Genomic DNA, 21,248 nt, shown 5'->3' on the forward strand with positions numbered 1-21,248 from the left:
CCCAAGGTATTTGCTCAGTTTTATTGAAATGAGTATTTCTTTTCTTTCCTTTTTCTTTTTGCTTTTAATTGGTGGAAGACAGACCTAATGAATTTTTATCTTCTAGTACAAATATTTAAATAATCAATTAGAAAATTCCATTAAAGATTTTTTTATCCAACATACAGTAAAAGAAAATAAAACTGGTCTTTTTTTCATCTCAGTCACATTTTTGTATTAATTTCTGTGATGTCTGTTACGTATGTGAACGATGACCATATGCGAAAATGGTCTGCTTTAGGTCACGGCTGTGGGCAGAGATTAATTGGTAAAAAATAGGCCTGTTTGTGGGCTTTACCACACAGTAAGGTTTCTCATCTCCCTGGAAAAATGTGGAATTAGCTCTTTGAGAAATGCAGGTCTGTCATGAGGTCGAAGGGAGCGTTTCGGTGGAGGGAAACACAGTTCACTCTCTAAGGCAGTTATGATTGGTTAGAGTCCAGAGAGGTCCCTTTGGTACAGCAAAGTTCTTTTCTTCCCACTTTCAACTTCATGTTTCCTAGTGTCGCTAGTTTCACCAGTACTTCACAGATAGGCTCTTATCTGGCTTCTTTCAAGGCCAACCACCCAAACTTGGGGGGTGGTCTTGGAGAGGGCCACTGAGACTCCCTTCCACACCACCTTCTCTAGAACACGCTGTGATAGTGAAAAAACAAACAAACAAACAAAAAACAACAACAAAAAAAAAACAACCAACACCTTTTACTTGGAAAGAACAGTTAAAATCGCAAATCCATCTCGAGCTGAGGAACACAAGATGGGAACCGGTGCACTTGTGTGACAGGGGTGCAAAAACTGAAGGACGACTGGCTTTTAGTCCCTGGCCTCACTGAAAATGCTTCTTAGCGAGTCAGGGATGCTCCCGGAGCTCTCTCCACAGGCGCTCGGCGCTCCAAGGCGGCCGGCCACAGCGACTGGGAGGGTTTCTCCATCCCGGCCTCGCGGTGCTGGCCGGTCGCCGCTCTGCTCACACAGCCCGCGGGCCCATCCTGGACCGGGCCGGAGCCGGAGGCCGCCGCGTCCCGCCGCCGTCACCCTGAGCGCGGCATCCCCGCGGGGCGCGCTCCTCGGGCGCCCCCGACACCTCTCTCCGCCGGCCGGGGGTGGTGAGCTGTCCGCGTGACGGCGCCGGGCGTGTGTGGCTTACTCCCCGAGGAACCCGCGCGCCCGGGGTCGCCGCGCGGCGCTCCGGGGACCGCGGTCCGGCCCGTGCGCGCTCGCGCGGCGGGGTCCGGCTCGTGCCCGTCGGGGCGCGCGCGGGCGGCGGGGGCGCGCCGCGGGGCCGGGCCGGGCGGGCGGGCGGGCGGGCGGGGGAGGAGCGCCGCGCGCCCAACGGCCCAGGCGGCGCCGAGCTGGAGCGCCGCAGCGCGCGGGGCCGGCAGGCGACGCCGCGGCTCAGCCCCCAGAGGCGCGGGCGGAGCAGCGCTGCGGGCCCGGCCCCGGCCGGCATGCCGCGGCCTCGGGCGCTCCTCGGGCGGCGCGGCGGGGACCCCGGGCGGCGCTGAGGCGGGGCCGGGGGTCCCCGAGCGCGCGCGCGCGCGCGGAGCCATGCGGAACGGCTACGTCAAGGGCTGCGTGAGCCCGCTGCGGCGCGACCCCCCGCGCGGCGCCTGGGTCCACCTCTGCCGCCTGTGCAACGTGGAGCCGCCGCCGGCCGCGCCGCGCCGCCCCGCGCGCCGCCCGCTCGGCGCCCTGGCCGGCCTGGCGCTGGCGCTGGCGCTGCTGCTGCTGCCGGGCGCGGGCCCCGCGCGCTGGGCGGCGGGCGCGGCGGCGCTGCTGCGCGCCTGCTCGCTCAGCCTCAGCCCGCTCTTCAGCATCGCCTGCGCCTTCTTCTTCCTCACCTGCTTCCTGACGCGCGGCCCCGGCGCGGGCGGCGGCGCCTGGTGGCCGCTGGCGCTGCCCGCCTGCTGCTACCTGGGCGACCTGGTGCTGTGGCCCTGGTGGCCGGGGCCCGGCGCCGACCCCGCGGCGGCCGCGCGGCTGCTGTGGGTGCTGAGCTGCGTGGGGCTGCTGACGCTCGTGCGCCCCGCGCGGCCGCGGCTCCGCGTCCCGCTGCTGCTGTTCGCCGGCTGCGCCTGGTGGGTCTCCTTCGCCGGGCTCGGCGCGCTGCCCGCCGCGCTCAGGCCGCTGCTGTCCTGGCTGGTCGCGGGCGCGGGATGCCTGCTGGCCCTGGGGCTGGATCACTTCTTTCACATCAGGGAAGCTCCCCATCCTCCGCGGTCGTCCAGTACCGCGGAAGAGAAAGTGCCGGTGATCCGACCCCGGAGGAGGTCCAGCTGCGCGTCGCTAGGAGAAGCGGCGGCCGGTCACTATGGCAGTGGCAAAATGTTCAGGAGACCTTCGTTGCCTTGCATCTCCAGAGAACAGGTAGGTGAACCAGAAAGCCGGGTCCGGCCAGGGAGGGAGTTCAGCTTTGGAGCTTCAGTCCCCTACGCCCCCATCCCCAGCGCGGTGATGGTGTTTGAAGAGGTGTTAACTTTCAGGGAAAACAGGGAAGAAATGATGTTTTATTCTGGGAAGAATTACCAAAATACAGAAAGCTTTTTTTTTTTTGTTAAAATGCAGAAGTAAATTATCTTTTATCCTTGAGTAGAAATAAAGTAGCCCACGAATCATATTGCATCTTTTAAATACTACGTGCACTAGGTGAGTTCTCAGAAGAGGGAAGCGAATTATTTGTGCTTTAATAGATTGACTGTTCCACTTTCGGCTTACTCTGATATACAAATATAATCTTTGGTGCTAGTCGTCTGTTTGCCGTAATAAGGATAATGTCTGCCCAAAGGTAACATACAAACTTTAGAATAAGAGAATATATCCGAATTTTAAACACTAGGGTCTCATTATTGATGAAATTCAGAGAACGAATCAGATATCTTATAATTAAGAGAACATAAATAAGCTTTGGAACGGACATTTATTTAGATAAGAAAACAACAGTGTAGTAAAACTTTTTTTTGATACAGGCTCTTGGTCGTGTGTATTTGTTGCATAATGAGGAGACTGTTTTAACATTTTAACCTTTAAACTTGGTAATGTCTGGAAAGATGCCTGATACTTGTAGGCTTTCATAATTGCGATTTTTGAAGGAATTAAAATCACCATCAGGTAATGAAATTGCATCTTTATATAGCATTGGGAAATCCACCTGGTCTACATCACCAAGAAACTCATTTAGCAGGTGTTCTTTGAGCTGCTGTTCATTCCGTTACTAAGTGCACAATGCTTTACATATATCATCTCAAATCCTCAGAAGGGGCCCTGTTTAGAGATGAGCAAATTGAGACTTACTGAGATGACCCAACTTCACAGGTCTAGACAGTGGTTTTGATTAGTTTTTTTTTTCAGTTCTCAAGCCTGTGTTTTTTGCAACTTAAAAGGTAAGTATAGAGGTTCTAAGTAAGACTATTGATTCATTGTAACGTTTACACCAGAATAGCATATTGGAAACAAGTTTCATATCTTTACTATATCTGAGACCCTTCTCTGTTTTCTGCTTTCTTTCTTCCTTTTTTTTTTTTTTTTTTTTTTGGTGGTACTGGGGATGGAACCCAGAGGCATTCTACCTCCGAGCTACACCCACAGCCCTATTTTATTTTACTTTATTTTTTAGTTTGAAACAGGGTCTTCCTGAGTTGTGAAGGGCCTCACTAAGTAGTAGCTTAGGCCGTCCTGGAACAGTGATCCTCCTGTTTCACCTCCCGAATGCTGGGATTACAAGCATGCGCCACTATGTCGGGCCTTTCTGTTTCTTCTTGTCTCTTATGTTGTTTTCAAAATTAACTACATCCTACTATGTTGATTTTATGACATGTTAAACTCTGATCTGTGGTGTTTCAATGAGACAACTCTGCTTTTTGAAATGGTTTCAGAAGCCACTCTTGTGGTTGTGATTATTTAGCCAAATGCTTGAAGAAAGAAAAAAAAAAAACACGTTGTTTTGCCTTTTGTTTATTAGGTTTACTACCAGTGATAATAGACAATACTTACAAAAGTTTAACAGGAGAATAATTGTTGTGCGAGGATCCAGTGTATCGCGAAGTAGTATCAGCAATTTTCATAGGCTGGAACAACATTTGACTTTTAACTATGTGAATAGGTTGAATTGTCAACAATGGAAATGTCTTTTAACACAATTTCATCACATTTGTAGACAACTTTCCTGAACTTAACAGTATTACAGTTTAATATATTATAGTTGCAACTTGTTGGTGTAGTGGACTTCTAGTCTTCTTAATTCTAGTGTAGTGCTTTTCCACCATAGCAGTCTGTATCAGACTTTAACTAGGTACTGTGCTAGGCCAGGTATCTTCACTTATTTGTATTAAAGGAAAATACAATTTGTGCTTCTAAAAAGGGCATATTTTCTAAATGCAGAAAATCTTCATTCACATTCTACTCTGAGTAAAAACATTTTTTGGGATTTAAAAATATATACTAATAGTTCAAGGGTTTAGACATGGTTAATGTTTGGTGTCACAAAATGAATATATCGGGGCATTTCTAGAAAAGTATATAAAAAATATATATATATTTTGTGTGTTTGGGGTGGGTACTGGGGGTGGAACCCAGGGACTTTTCTACCTCCGGGCTATACTCCCAGACCTATTTATACTTTATTTGGAAACAGGATCTCACTAAGTTGCTGAGAGCCTCACTAAGTAGCTGAGGCTGGCTTTGAACCTGTGCAATTCTCCTGTCTCAGCCTCCCAAGAGCTGGGATTACAAACCACCACCCCGGACTAAATGTTTCTTTTAACATCTTTGAAAACCACTTGAGATGCCTATCAATATAAATGTTTTTAATTGTGTGAGAATAGATTCAAAGTCATTTTAAGGATAGATTTCAAAGTCATTGGGATGTTATATTAAGTACCATGCTGAAAAATATTGGCACATGTTTGTAAACATGTGATTTAATTTATATGATTTGAATACTGCATATAATTTAACTAAGGTTTTTTACAAAGTATTTAGAGATTAATATTTAAATCTAATCACTGCTGTGTTCTGCTTTGGTGGGTTAAGAGAAGGGAACACTAAGCTTGTGATCTGTCTGCCAGGAGTCAGCTGAAGCTAAGCGGAAGTTAAAAAAATCAGTTGTCTATATAAAAGCTTTGAACAGAACTGAACAAACCACTTCTCTGCCAATGGTATATTCTACAATGTAGTCTTAAGATTTTTAACAAGATCATTTTGTGTGTGATTAGGTAAATATGAAGTTTTTGAAAGGCATAAGTTAGTGTGTGAGATACTTTTCTATACCTAAAATGCCCAAGTGCTTTCTAAATGGCTGGGTAAATATTTTAAAAAATCTGTGGCCTTAATGACCATGAATACTATTTAAATTATTATAGTTAGGTTTTTTTTTTTTTTGGTGGTACTGGGGTTCCTGGAAGCCCTTCTACCTCCGGGCTACACTCCCAGACCTATTTTATATATTTTTGAAACAGGGTCTCTTACACCAGCGCGGCTGGCTTCGAACCTGCGCGATCCTCCTGTCTCCGCCTCCCAAGCGCGGGGATTACAAGCGTGCGCCACCATGCCCGGCCCTATAGTTAATTTTTATTTAAATTAGTATAGTTAATTTTTATTAAACTATAATTTTTATTTAAATTATTATAGTTAAATTTTATTAAACTATAATTTTTATAGTTAAAAGCATTATAGTTAATTTTTTGGAAAAAAAAAAAAAAGCACGTATAGCGTATAGCCGGGCGTGGTAGCGCACCCTTGTAATCCCTGGTTTGGGAGGAGGAGACAGGAGGATCACACAGGTTTGAAGCCAGCCTCACTGACTTAAGAGACCCTGTTTCCAAATAAAAAAATATAAAATAGGTCTGGGAGTGTAGCCCGGAGGTAGAAGGGTTTCCCAGAACCCCAGTACCACACACACACACACACACACACACACACAAAAGCATATAAAAAGAGAGATTTTAAAGTGTGATTATTTATTTACCCAAGGAATTTGCATACACCACTGTGAGTTTCCCTCCCTCTCTTTTCCTCCCTCAGTCCCTCCCTTTTTCTTTCCTTATTTGGTGGTACTGGGGATTGAACCCAAGGCCTCACATATGCTAGGTAAATGATCTAACACTTAGCTACTTAGCTGGCTAAATTGTTCTGGCTCTCCTCGAAATTTGTGATCCTTCTGCTTCAGCCTCCCAAATAGCTGGAATTATAGGTATGTGCCACCATGCCTGGTTCCCACTGTGAATTCTTTAACAATATTATAGTATTTTTGAAATTTATTTTATGGCTTCAACGATGAGTATTTTATTCTAATCTCATATTTATATTGTGTAATAATGTAGCCTACATAATAATTTTATACTCTATCTTATAATTATTATCTATACTCTGCCATCAGTTACTTTTCAGAAACACAGATTTGACTGTCACTTGCCCTGTTTTAAGAATGCTTCATGACTTTTTACTATTCATAAGATAAAGTTCATGCCCTTAACCATTGCTTGAAAAGTCCTTCATAACCTGCTCTTAATTTTTTTTTTTTTTTTTCTTTTTGGTGGTACTGGGGTTCCTGGAAGCCCTTCTACCTCCGGGCTACACTCCCAGACCTATTTTTCATACTTTATTTGGAAACAGGGTCTCATAAGCCAGCGCGCGCGGCTGGCTTCGAACCTGCGCGATCCTCCTGTCTCTGCCTCCCAAGCGCGGGGATTACAAGCGTGCGCCACCATGCCCGGCCATGTTTTTGTTTTTTAAAAAACATTAAAACAGGCTGTGCATGGTGGCGCACGCTTGTAATCCCAGCTTTTGGGAGGCTGAGACAGGAGGATCGCATAGGTTTGAAGCCAGCCTTGGCTACTTAGTGAGGCTCTCAGCAACTTAGTGAGACCCTGTTTCCAAATAAAATATAAAAAAATATGTCTGGGAGTATAGCCTGGAGTTAGAAAGCCCCGGGCTTTCACAAGCCTAGTACCACCAAGAAAAAAAAAAAAAAAACCACAAAAAAACAAAAAAACAAAAAACATTAAAACATTAAAAAAGCATTTAAGGACTTTCAGGTCTCTTCCTCCTGCATCCTTGGTGGGTTCCAGTGGATTGAGGGCTGCTTATTGTTACTGAGCTTGTGGACTTTTTTTCTTTTGCTTATATTATTCCTACTGGTTGAGGTTGCCTTTGAGGAACAAATAAGATTAAGACATTTTTGGATAGGTAACTGACAATCTGTATGTTGAGAACAAAACTTCATTAAAGCAGAATTGGCCATATTTAAAAATAAAAGTGTGAGCCGGGCGTGGTGGCGCACGCTTGTAATCCCCGCGCTTGGGAGGCGGAGACAGGAGGATCGCGCAGGTTCGAAGCCAGCCGTGCTGGTGTAAGAGACCCTGTTTCAAAAATATAAAATAGGTCTGGGAGTGTAGCCCGGAGGAAGGAGGGCTTCCAGGAACCCCAGTACCACCAAAAAAAAATAAATAAATAAATAAAAAAATAAAAATAAAAATAAAAATAAAAGTGTGATTAAAAGTTAACAATTCATGTGAAGTAATATGTGATATTTTAATTATATTATACAGAATAATAACATTTCTGTTACTTATATTTTCGTACTCTGAGTGAAAGGTGACCATAGGTAAAACTGTAGAGTTTTGTATCCATTGTCTGTAGGCCCTATCTTCTTCACTATGGGATCTCCTCTCATTTTTTCTCCCCTTTCCCTTTTAATTACCAGGTCAGCCTATTTTCCTAACACACTCTCCAGCTTTCCTATACCTCATATAAGCAGAAAGAATCTATACTTGCTGAAAAGTATACTATAAATGTTTGCATAGAACATATTAGAGAAATTTAGAGATTGATTGAAATGTGCTCATTACACAGAAAGGAAAGAAACGGAACCCCAGAGAATAAAAATATTGGATCAGGTTTATGCTGTGAGAGATTGTGAAGACCAGGCCTAGAACCTAGATCTTGACTTCTAGTCCATCTGTATTGTCTGTAGGGAGCATAAATGTCCATGCATTCAGGTTTTCTAAGCTGTATTCACTTTTTCCAGGTATCTCCAACTAAGATTTAAAAGGCACTGTCGTTGGTTAAAGGCAGTGGGGAGAAGTAATGGGAGAGAGTGCTAGGAGGGACTTTTGAAATCACCTAATTCATAATAATGGCCTTGAAGACAAACTTGGTATCAGATAGGATTATTTCAGGGTGGCTTGTCAGGATGCAGCTGATCAAGTGCCTTTAGGGACCAGCTACATAACAGGTGTATATAGAAGAAGAGGGGGAGCGTGAAAAGAATAGGAAGAATAGAAGTGAACTGACTGTTGCTTGTTTTGCATAAAGACATTCTGTTTAAATAAAACAAATTGAACAACTGTGTTAGCTAAACACATCTTTAGGAGAGCTGGGTTCTGTCTTTGGGTAGTTCCTGACAGTTTATAACATTGACTTCGTTTTCACCTTGTTATTTACAAGCTGATCCATGCATATTGGAATGGGTGTTAGAAGCCTCTTCTGAAAATGTGGGTTAGAAGAATGTATCTCCCAGTATTTTTTTTTTCTTTTACAGTCTAGTAGAAGTTTCTTTCCAGCATTGATTTTTTTTTTTAAGGAGGCCTCTTCTCTATATAGATTCCCTCCTCTATCTGCTATAGTTTTTGACTGCTTCTTTCTCCCTTATTTCATACAATTTGCATTCAACACATTTTGAATTTAGTTAGAATTTAAATTTTTAATGAGAAGTATCATACATAAAAGAATACAAAGCTGGGCATGGTGGCATACACTTGTGATCCCAGCATTTGGGAGGCTGAGACAGGAGGATTGTGGTTCCAAGACAGTCTCAGTTACTAGGTGAAGCCCTTTGCAACTCAGACCCTGTTTCAAAAAATAAAGAATAAAGCCGGGCATGGTGGCGTATGCTTGTAATCCCCGCGCTTGGGAGGTGGAGACAGGAGGATCACACAAGTTCAAAGCCAGCCGTGCTGGCTTAAGAGACCCTGTTTCCAAAAATAAAACAGTATAGGCCTGGGAGTGTAGTCCAGAGGTATAAGGGGTTCCAGGAACCCCAGTACCACACACACACACACACAAAGAATAAAAAATAGGGCTGGAGGTATTAGTGGGAGGTAGAATGTCCTGGAAATGTTCCTGGGTTCCATCCTCATTACTGCAAAAAAAAAAAAAAAAAAGGACTAATTTTATATGGTTTAAGAAAAGAGTAAAATAAAAGTCATACACTACTTCACTACTTGTTTCCTTTGAAGGCCTTCTCCTCCGCCAGTCTGTTTCTCTTGTATTTATTTATTTATTTTTTTGGTAGTACTAGGGTTTGAACCCAGGGGTGTATTACTCCTAAGATACAGCCCTAGCTTGATTTTATTTTTTATTTTAAAACAGGATCTCCCTGATTTTGCTGAGGTTGGTCTTTAATCCTGTCTCAGCCTTCCAAGTACTAGATTATATAGGCATGTGTCACCCTGCCTGGCTGTCCGTCTCTCTTGGCTCCATTTCTTCTCCAGCGGTAACAAATCTTGTGAGGTCTGTAATTTTCCCCCACTAATTACCTTGCCTTTAAAAAAAATTTATAGTGGGAATTGAATCCAGGGGGTATTCTGCCTGCAAGCTACACTCCCAACTTTTTTTTTTTTTTTAATTTTGAAACAGTCTTGCCAAGTTGCTGAGGATCTCCCTAAGTTAAGGAGTCTCACTTCAAACTTATGATCCTTCTGTCTTAGCCTCCCAAGTACTGGCATTACAGATGTGATGTGTGCCACCATGCCTGGCTTTTGCTTATCTTGATAACAACCCATGAATGTCACTCTAAATAATATGTTGTTAGTAGTATTGCCTGCTTTTGAATTTTAGATAAATGGAACCATATTGTATACACTCTGTAACTCTTCTTGTTGATAGTTTCTGAGATTCATCCATGTTGAAGTATGGATAGTTGTAGTTCATTTTTCCAATGGTTTATAGTGTTTCATTATATGAACATAGAAAATTTGTCTATTTCACCATTTATGGGGTTTTGTTTGTATATAACACTGCTGTGAAAATTCTTATGTTTCCTGATGCATCTGTATGTGTATGTGCTGAATTGCAAGGTGTGCTCATATTCAGTTTTCCCCTGTATGGAGGGAGAGTAGTGGCAAAGAGGTCCATGTTATGATTCCTTGAGTTTGTGAATATGTTACCTTACTTTGCAAAAGGGACTTTGCAAATATGATTAAGGATTTTGAGATTATGTGAGTGGGCAAAGGTCCTTAAAAAGTGGGAGAAGCGGAAGAGGTCATAGGAGATGGGAAAATGGAAGCAAGGCTGGAATAATGCAGTGTCAGGAGGACTCACTTAGTCAACCGTTGGCAGCTAAAAAAAAGAAAGTGACCATGAACAAGGAAAGCAGGCAGCATATAGAAGTTGCAGAAGGAAAGGAGGCAGATTTTTTTTTCCCCCAAGAAAGTAGTGAAGCCCTGTCAACACCTTGATTTAAAAGATCAGTGAGACTTGTGTCAGACTTCTGGCTTACAGAACTGTGAATAATACATTTATGTTGTTCTATGCTTCCAAGTTTAGTTTGTTTTAGAAATGTATTAGTTTGCCAGTGCTGCCATAATGAAGTATTGCAAACATAGTGGCGTAAAGAACAGGAATTGCCTCATCATTTTGTAAGCTAGAGTCCAAGATTAAGTGTCCGCAGGCTGCTTCCTTTCTGAGGATTGAGAGAAGGATCTGTTCCATGCTGTTTTATCCTCTGGTGGTTTGCTGGCCGTTTGGGGCTTGTAGCTGTATCCCCTGAACTCTGCCTCCATCTTCATATGGCAGTCTGTCTTTCTGTCCTTATGCTTATCTTTGTGTCCAGATTTTCTTTTTTATAAGGATTGCAGTAATATTGGATTAGGGCTTACCCTAATGGCCTCAATTTAACTTTATTACTGTAAGGCCCAAATTTCAATTAAGGTTATATTCTGCTGTACTGAGGATCTCAACAATTTTTTTTGGGGGGGAAATTTAACCCATATATGTCTTTAAAACTATTTATTTTATAAGTATTAAACTATTTATTTAAAAGTATTAAAGTATTATAACTATAAGTATTTATAACCAAACATTTTTTTCAAAATGGAAATAACTATTTTTGTTTTTCTGGCAGTACATGAGAATACCCTCAGACCCAACATTCTCACCAACTCATGCTTTTTATTTACTAATTTCAGTTTTTGCTAGTCTAGTGAGTATTAAGTGACTTGCATTTTCTCAATTACTAAATTAGGTTTAATGCTTTTTATATGCTTATGGGCTATATTTCTATTTATGTCTTTTACTCTTGAAAATTAGATGATTTGTTTTTCCTTAATAATTCATGAATTATTTTATATATTTGAACACTAATCCTTTATTGCTTATTTGGGTTACAAATATCTTCTTCCAATTTTACGGTATTTTTAGATAATAAGTTCTTAATTTAAATGTCACATTTAGCAGTCTTTTCTTCTAATGATAAGACTTTTAAATATTTTTATTAGTGCATTATAATTATATATCATAGTGAGGCTTAATGTAATAGGAGCATACATGCATGCAGCTCTTGGTGTAGTTCTCTCTGTATCCCACCCTGCTGCCCCTCCTCCCTCCCAGAACATGCTAGAGAAACCAGTAGTAATACCTTTATATATTATTAAAGCATTATTTGAACTGTTTTCTTCCTCAGTCCTTCTTTTACCCCTCCCCTTCCCTCTTCTAGTCCCCTTTCACTATTCTACTGGTCTCTCTCCACATTTATCTAAAGACCTTCTGTTTCCTATTTTTTCTCTATCTTCCACATATTAAAACATACAACCCCTAGCCGGGCATGGTGGTGCACGCTTGTAATCCCAGCATTCGGGAGGCTGAGATCTGGAAGATCATGGTTCACGGACAGCCTCAGCTACTTAGTGAGGCCCTCTGCAACTCAGTGAGACCCGGTTTCAAAATAAAGAATAAAAAATAGGGCAGGGGGTGTAGCTCGGAGGTCAAATGCCCCTGGGTTTCATCCCCAGCCCTGCAAAAAACAAACAAACAAACAAACAAACAACAACAACAACAAAAAAAAAACCCATACAACCCTTGACTTTCTGAGACTGGATGATCTTAGCATAATTTACAGTGTTAATAACTATTTAGCATGATCACCATTATTAACAGTCAAAAAAGATGCTTAAATTTTCCAGCAGCAATGTATCAGTAGTAAAAATAATATAGGTAATAGATGTAACCCAGGAACAGAAAAGAGATTGTTATAATATTATATAGTAATTAGGTAATGCTCATTATATGTTACCCTCAACCGTCCTAGTCTTCAGCAGTCCTGAAGTAAGTGTTGGGTCCCTATTTTGCAGCTAGAAACCAAGAGGAATTAACTAACCCCAAATCATTTAGCTAAAACTTAGAAAATACTACATATACTAACTACCATTTCCAGTATATAACAAGCCTCTAAGGAATCTTTAAATTAAAACAAGCTACAGGTTAAACATTCAAAAGTATCTTGAAAGAAATTGGTGAATTAGCACAACAATAAGAAAATTTGAGATCCCTGAAAAGAAGTGAAAGCAGGAAGTCTGAAGGGTTAGAGGTTAGAGGCATTAAAGTCAACTTTCACTTGAAGAGTTTCTGACCATTCTTAGAGAACTTGCAATATTTATTTTTCTATGCATGGCTATGCTCAAAAGATAAAGTCTAGGATCTGTCCAAAGTGAGAGATCCAATAGGAGACTTCTGCATAAAGCTGAGATCCTCAAAGTGCTACTTCCTTCAATATATGAGTAAATGAAAAATAAATACAGGCATGGAGATGGAGTGCCTATCTTTACCTTGGCACAAGGGAAAGAGGAAGGGCTAAATAAATTTTACCCTGAGAATGTGTAATTCACAAGAGGCATGTGTGTTTGGGGGGGGGAGAAGGAAGGGAGGGAGGGAGGGAGGGGTTGAGGGAGGTAGGTAGGTAGGTAGGTAGGTACATAAGTCTGTCTCTAGATTTTGTTACATATTCAGATGACTAGTACAAATGCCAAAAGAGTAGATACTGAGTGATAACTTAAACACGTAGAGGGGGAATGAGGGATGAGAGTTAAAGGGAGAAGAAAAGATTAATACAATGAAAAACAGACAAGGAAAAAATATAGATATGTAAAAAGATGATAGGAATAAATGCAAATATTCTATGTCAGGAATCACAAACAGAAGAAAAAGCTGTAGTTAGAAGATAGAGATTATCCACTTGAATTATAAAATATGCTTGTGTACTACTTACAAACATAATGAAAAATAAAAGTTGAAATTAAAGATTAGAAAAAGGATACAAGACAAATACTTGAAGAAAATTGATAAAATACTAACATTTTTATTGAAGTAGGAAAACCTTTACCAGAAGAAAGGGTGACCATTATATAATTATAAAAGATTCATTCCACCAAGAAGACAAAATTATAAACTTATAGATAACTGACAACATAAATGTCTGCATCTACATGCACATGTGCACACACATGCAGATAATCAGTAGCTGTTTCTGAATTTACCTACAATAGAAAATGTTCCTTGCATATACTATTTTATTTATACCTTTAAATCATTTTTATCCTATAGTACACAGTAATTCCCCCATATTTGTAGTTTTGCTGCTCACAATTTGAGTTACTTGTGGTCAACCATGTTTTAGAAATATTAAATGAAATCTTATATTGTTCTGCTCCATTCCACTCAGGATGTGAATAATTCTCTTGTCATGTGTATCCATGCTTTATAAACTACCATCCCAATAGTCATTTAGTATATATCTTGGATATAAGATTGACTGATGTGGCATCTCAGCATTTGTGTTTAGGTAATCCTTATGTAGTAGCCTAATGCTGCATTTCAATGCTCATATTATTTACTTTATTTCATCTTACCATATAGGAATTGTATCATGTCATAAGAAGGGCAAGTACAGTATAATAAGATGTTTTAAGGGGGGGGGGGAGAGACTGTATTCACATAACTTTTATTACAGAATTATTTTTCTGTTTTATCAGTTTTTCTTTTTTTCTTTTTTAAAGATAATTTTTTTTATTGGTGCAATGTATTCATATATCATAATGGTATAAAGAAAAAGAAAATACTTTTGTAGACACACATGCACATATCGCCCAGTTAGCCCCTACCCGATCCCCACCCCGTTCCCTCTTCATCCCTCCTTCCCATGCTTGGCTTAGTGGTTGACATCTAGTTTTATAGCAATTTATCCAATATTAATGATGATAATCTCACAAAACAGTTTCATTTGTCTGATACCAAGCTTTTGATGACTAAAAGATAACAGTTCAATATTTCTTTTTGCTTTCTTTCTTAACAGAGAATATTTTTTTCTTTTTTCTTTTTTTTTTTTAGGTGAAGCTATCATACATTTATTTATTTATTTTTCAGAACAAATCTATCCTGATATGGAATATGGACTCTAGATACCCAAAACAATCTCGAAGAAGAACAAAGCTAGAAGATGTATATTTTCTGATTTCAAACCATATAAAGCTACAATAATTGAAACAGTGTAGTACTGTTCTAAAGGCAGATATATAAACTATTGGAGTTAAGTAAAAGCTTAGAGATAAATTCTTCCATATATTGTCAAGTTATTTTTGACAAGGTTTCCACGAACATTTGGTGGAGGAAATAATAATCTTTTAACTAAATATTGTTGAAAAATAATAATTACATGAAAAAGAATAAAATTGGACCCTTACCTAACACATATACAAATATTAACTCAAAATAGATAAAAGACCTAGATATAAATCTTAATACTATAAACTTTTAGGAGAAAATCTGGGTCATAAAACCTCACAACACTGAAATTGGCAGTGATTTCTTGGATATGATTTCAATGGCACAGGCAACAGAAGAGTATACAAACTCCCTAAAAAATAAAAAAATGTTGTATATCCAAAGACAATGTAAACAGAGTTAAAAGTTACTGATAGAATGGGATAAAATATTTCCAAATGCTATATCTGAAGGTATATTAATATTCCAACTAGAAATCCTAAAAATTAGTAACAATAAAAGCAAACAATACAATTTAGAGATAGGTAAAAGACTAACATAAATAATGAATCTCCACAGATAACCAATCTTAGTTGTCTGTTGGATGGAAAATCTTATTTCTCTGGTTCTGGTGTGTGTTACCTATTTTTTCTTTGTAGTTAATCTCTTTGAGTATTTTCTCTAGTGCTGGTTTTGAAGACATAAATTCCTTCAGTTTCTGTTTGTCGTGAAAGCTTCTTATTTCCCCATCTAATTTGATAGAAAGTTTTGCTGGGTAGGAAATTTTTGGCTGGAAATTGTTTTCTTTCAGAGTTTGGAATATGTTACTCCAAGCCCTTCTGGCTCTCATGACTTGGTTTGGGAAGTCTGGAGTGATTCTAATTGGTTTTCCTCTGAATGTCACTTGGCCCTTTGTTTTTGTTGCCTTTAAGATTCTCTGCTTGGCTTCCACATTGGTCATTTTGACAATTATGTGGCGTGGGGATCCTCTTCTCTGATCCTCTCTAACGGGGGTTCTATAAGTTTCCTGGACCTGTGTATCAACCTCTTGCTCTATGTTTGGAAAAATTTCTGCTATTATTTCCTTGAAAAGATTGTTAATCCCTTTGGTTTCACCTTCTTTTCTCTCCTCTATTCCAATTATTTTTAGGTTAGCTCTCTTAAAATGGGCCCATATTTCTTCAATGTCAGATTCCTGCTGTCGGATTTTTTTTTCTAAATTAGAAACTATGCATTCATTTTTTGAATGATCATCTTCTAGGAGCGAGATTCTATTCTCCATGTGGTCTAATCAGTTGTTTGTACTTTATATTGAGGCCTTTACTTCATTAATTGCATCCTTTATCTGTCTTTGGCTCTCTCTGAATTCTTTTCGAAACACCTCTATTATTTCTACAGTTATTTTCCTGATTTGATCTTCTAGAAATCTCTGAATTTCTTTTTTATCAGGTTCTGATGTTGTGGGGTTGTGGGCATTCATTGCTCCATTGTTATTTCTCTTTCCCATGATTTCGGAAGTTTGTGCCTTCTCTGGGTTCTTCCCTTGGGTCACTATGACTTCACTTAAGGTGCTGTGGATCTCGAGTCTGTGGTATCTCAGTCCCCACTACTCCTTTACTGGGTTGTATCGCAGAGTCTCAGACCCAGGGAGTCAATAGAGGCTGCTTTAGACCATGGAGGGTGCCAGGTTGGGCATTCTCCTATGGTGTAATATCTCTGCCACCACCACTCCCCCACTGGGTCAAGTCTCTGGAAGTACAGTACTGGGATTTTCTCCTCTAGGGGCCGCAATTTGACTCACTATTGAGTGTGCAGATGGAGCTGTCATGGACTCGGTGAATTCGCTGCTGCTGCCGCCGCCGGTAGCAATATGGCGCTGCTGCCATGCCCTCAGCCGTGAGGCTGGCGTATTTCTTTTCTGTTTTTGAACTCCACTCTGAGACCCTGCAGGGTGCGCTGAGCCCAGCCCCTGGGAGCTTTAGCTGCTTCCTGCGCCGAGAAATCTGCCGAATTCCTCCCGGCTGTTCTGCAGCGGCTCACCTCGGCTCGCTGTCTGCCGCTCCTCTCTGGAGTTTGGTGGGCTGTTGAGTGCGTTGGTCTGGTGCCGTCCGGTGAACTCTCCGCTGCTGCCAGCAGTAAGGCGCTGCTGCCGCGTTCTCGGGCATGAGGCTGGTGTATCTCCTCTCCGGTTTCTGGGCTCCCTTATGAGTTCCCTTCCTCTCTGGAGCCTGGTGCTGCAAGGCAAAATGGCGCCCGCTGCTTCACGCCGTTGCTCCGGCTGCAGCACTGCGGTCTGGTTTCTGGTGTCTCGTTTTTCCAGCCCTCTTTTTCTCTGTCCTTTAAAATTACATTTTTTGTTTCTCTGCTGATGGTGTTTTCTGGCTATGAAAGGCGCTGATTTTGTGGTAATAGAGATTGGTTGTTAGCGGGGCTCGTAAGCCCTGTTTTGCTCCGTCACCATCTTCCTGGAAGTCTGTTTTATCAGTTTTTGCTGAGGCATCTCTTATTGTACCTAATATATAAATTAAATTTTATAATATAATATAAATTTTATAATATGAGTAGGAAAAACTAGTATATACAGAGTATTATTTATAATACTGCCCATGGCTTCAGCCATCCACTGACTGTCTTGGAATATTTTCCCTTTGGATGAGGGGGAAATATTGTAATGTACTTTGTTTATTCTGTCTTAATTACTTTCACAATTACTGAACCCCTGTTTTGAGCATCTGCTATAGTTATAGAATGCCCTCTGAAAAATCTCATAAATTGGTTTTCAGAGCTGATGTAATTGAGTTCTGAGGGTTGTAGTCTCAGCAGTGGTCATTTTAATGGATGTATCTGTGTGGTGGTTTGGGGTGATAGGGTGTGACTGGAGAAGGTGGGTCCCTGGGGCTGCTGTCTGGGGGATTATGTATGGCTCCTCCTCCCCTCACTCTCTTTTTCTTGGCCTATATGATGTGAGAGTTAAGTCTTGTGCACCCTCCCTCCACTTCCCACTGACATGCCCTAAGATCTGTGATCCTTGACCTCACATGTACTGAACCCAAAACTGTCAGCAAATAAATGTTCCTCTAAGTTATGTGGTCAGATCATTGGATTATAGTAGAGAGAATGCCAACTATACACTGTTGCAGTGCAGTAGTATAAAAAGATGTTTAAACGGGCTCATTGTAGGATAAAATTTCATTAATGCTATATTTACAGCTTGAGTACCTTATTATAAAAGACAAAGAGTGATAAGGGTTTTGTTGTTGTTGCTTTGTTTTGTTTTTTGGTGGTATTGGGAATTGATTTCAGAGGCATTCTACCTCTGAGCTATACCCCTTGCCCTCTTTTTAATTTATATTTTGAAACAGCATGTCACTAGGTTGATGAGAGTCGCACTACTTGCTGAGGCTATCCTTGACCTTTTGATTCTCCTGTCTTAGCCTTCCAAGTACTTGAATTATAAGCATATAACACCACACCTGGCTTGTGATCATTTTTTAATGGTAGTGTCCTTGAGTCTTAATAAAGGAAGCATTTGAAGGGTGTTTGTTTGTGTGTGTGTGTGTGTGTGTGTGTGTGGTGTGTGTAGAGCATATAAGCATTTGAATGTTATGTGTATACACACACACACATACACACAAACACACATATTTCAGATGATAAACCATCTGTAGGTAAATAAAGTTCATGGCATTGCCATGACAATCTAAATGGAGAGCTAGTAAGTAATGATTATAGAGTTATTGTAGAAATGGTACCAGAAAAGAGACTGGAAGTTTGCCTGAAAGTAATATGTGGAAGATTTTGAATGCTATCCTAAATCTTTGGATTTATTTTGTATTTAGTGGAAAACATTGGAACATTTTTCAAAAGAGGAGAGGCATTTTCTGATTTATTTTTATTTTTTTGGTGGTACTGGAGATGGAACCCTTCTACCTCTGGGCTACACTTCCAGACCTATTTTTATATTTTTTATTTGGAAACATGGTCTCTTAAGCCAGCGAGGCTGGCTTCAAACCTGTGCAATCCTCTTGTCTCCACCTCCCAAGAGCAGGGATTACAAGTGTGTGCCACCACGCCCGACTGACATTTTCTGATTTTAAGGGAGATTCTTGACAATGTAAAGAATAGGTCACAGAATCAAATGACTGAAATCTGGAAGGCGATTTCAGTCATTCCTGTGAGGGACTGAGAAGAATGGGACTGGAATGTCTTTGGTGACTGGAGAGAGAGATGAAGGTGTTTCATGTCTAAGTATCTGAAAGGTTAGTGTTGTCATTGGCTAATATAGGGGATTTGGGGAAAAGAGGTAGTTTAGGAGAAATGGCCAAGAGTTTGGTTTTATTGATAAACATTTTTTTCATATGTATATGATTGGTATCTCTACATGAGATGTAAGCTCCTTTGTTAAAAGGGTCAAAACATTTCTATTTTGCACAAGTGTATATTTGAAGTTCAACATGGATACTATTTTATATTTTTATTGCCATTTTTGCAATATTTCCATGTTAACTTTGAGTGAAACAAAGAACTGTGGGTAGCGATGAGTCCTCGTTTCCTCCTGTATTTGATATTCTCCTTAGCAATAAACAGTGTTGCACAAAGGTGAAACCATACTACTACTTTTAAATGGGATCTCTGCCTCTTATAGAATATTGAACAAGTTTAACTTTTCTGTGCCTTAGTTTTCCTGTGTGTAAATTGGGAAGAAATTTTTAGGGGAAAGTATCTATATACTTAGTAGTAAACATAAATATTAATTATTATGTATGTCATATTTTTTGTTGTAAAAATGAGAACCATATAGGAGTTATATCTATAGAGAAATACTCATAATTTTTCCTTCACAGTTAACTGTTTCTTAGGCATGTTAACTATACAATCCCAACTCAGGAATGGTAAGAGTGAAGAGGAGTTGGGTGTGGTCACAGTTGTCTATAATTTCAGTGCTTGGCAGGCTGAGATTGGAGGATCACCTGTTCATGGCCAGTCTCAGTAATTAAGGGAGATCCTGTCTCAAAGTAAAAAAAAATGAGGACTTCTGGGAAGATGGCAACTGAGGGAAGCAGTACATCTCAGTTCTGCTGACACTCGATCTCTATCACTGTGAAAACAGCTACTTGACAAGAGAAAAAAACACATAAAAAATTGAACAAAGCAATGAAAAATTGAAAGGCAGTGGCAACAAAGCTAGAAGACAGAACAGAGGATAGAAAAGTACCCCACCCACCTCCAATGGCTGAGGCCTCGGGGGACATGTTAGAACCATCTTGCGTAATAGCTGTGGAACTGCTGGCACTGCACAGAGTCCCTACTATCTGGATGCCCAGCGAGAACCTGTGGCAGCAGTGGCTGAGTTTACCATGTCCTCCCCTCCAGAAATCCAGATTAGCACTCAGTAACACTATAAGTGAACTTACCTTCCCCTCAGGAGACTGCCCAGTGCAGGTACAGGAACTTGTGCAGCATGTGATAGACTTAAAAGGTCTGGGACTTTGCAGTTCACTCGAGGGAGGGTGAAGGTGGAGTCAGCTATGGGATACAGCAGAGACATGAGTCAGCAGACAGCAGACAGCATCCAGGGCCAATCAGGCAAAGAGGCCTATGGTCTGCAGAGCACCGCACCTTAATAGGGCCTCCAGAGAGTTCTACAGTCCACCCTATCTTGGTGACTGGGAAGAAGTCAGACCAAATTTGTAAAGAATGCAGACTCCTACATATATACTGGGTTTAGTTCCAGCAGCACCTACCACCTCCATAGGCAGGAAAGATGCAGGCTCAAGTCTGTGGAACGCATGCAGACCCATCCTTACATTTTCCAACCCCAGTGATACTGGCCATCTGTGTAGTTAGAGACTTGGAGACAGGCCTTGTGGAGAGTTTAGAGACCCAGGCTTGTAGTGGGAAAGGCACCAGTGGCATTTGGAACCTGCACAGACAGAGAAAGAAACTAAGCCAGGGTCCCAATCATTGAGAGATCAAAAAGTGGGGCTACAAACTGACATCATTGCTATAGGTTACAGAGCAAATGAGAGTGCTTGGAACATGTTCAGGAACCTAATATAGAATGTGAACCTTAAAGCCGGGCCAGGTGGCACACGCTTGTAATCCCAGCATTCAGGAGGATGAGACCTGGAGGATCGTGGTTCGCGGACAGCCTCAACTACTTAGTGAGGCCCTCTGCAACTCAGTGAGACCCAGTTTCAAAATAAAGAATAAAAAATAGGGCAGGGGGTGTAGCTCGGAGGTCAAATGCCCCTGGGTTCCATCCCCAGACCCGGAAAAAAAAAAAAAAAAAAAGAATGTGAACCTTAAATGACTGAAAGAATTCATGCAGACCTAAGCAGGCCAAGTCTTCTAAGTAGTCATAAATTTATAGGGTTGTGTGTGTATGTGTATGCACACACACATGTTCATGCTTATTTGCTTGCTCTCTTCCCCATCCCTTTTACAAGCTTCTTTCCTCTTTCATGTCTACTCTCTTCTCTCTGTTCCTCTTTTTCTTTTCTTTGTCTTGCATTAAATCCACTTCATATCACTATACCTAAATATACTGGTCACTAGAACCCTCCTATATATTCACTATCTCTAATCTTTACGATATGTTACCTTGGTACACTCAAACTCTCAATCTGCTTGATCCTATCTGCTTCTTTTCTTATTCTTATAATGCAAGAATACCATAT

General features: G+C 41.0%; 1 protein-coding gene across 1 annotated transcript in view; it reads left to right on the plus strand.

Annotated features, from left to right (window-relative positions):
* Positions 1-1,587: 1,587 nt before the first annotated feature.
* Positions 1,588-21,248, plus strand: part of PDE3B (phosphodiesterase 3B) — a gene marked incomplete at both ends in the record, with an annotated part of 124,021 nt that continues 104,360 nt past the window's right edge. Inside the window, one exon of the mRNA XM_080690277.1 lies at positions 1,588-2,406. Within this exon, the coding sequence (XP_080546403.1) occupies positions 1,588-2,406 (819 nt within the window). The remainder of the gene's footprint in view (positions 2,407-21,248) is intronic.

This window comes from Muscardinus avellanarius (genome assembly GCF_963383645.1).
Source record: "Muscardinus avellanarius genome assembly, chromosome: 1".
In the NCBI taxonomy this organism is placed as follows: Eukaryota; Metazoa; Chordata; class Mammalia; order Rodentia; family Gliridae; genus Muscardinus; species Muscardinus avellanarius.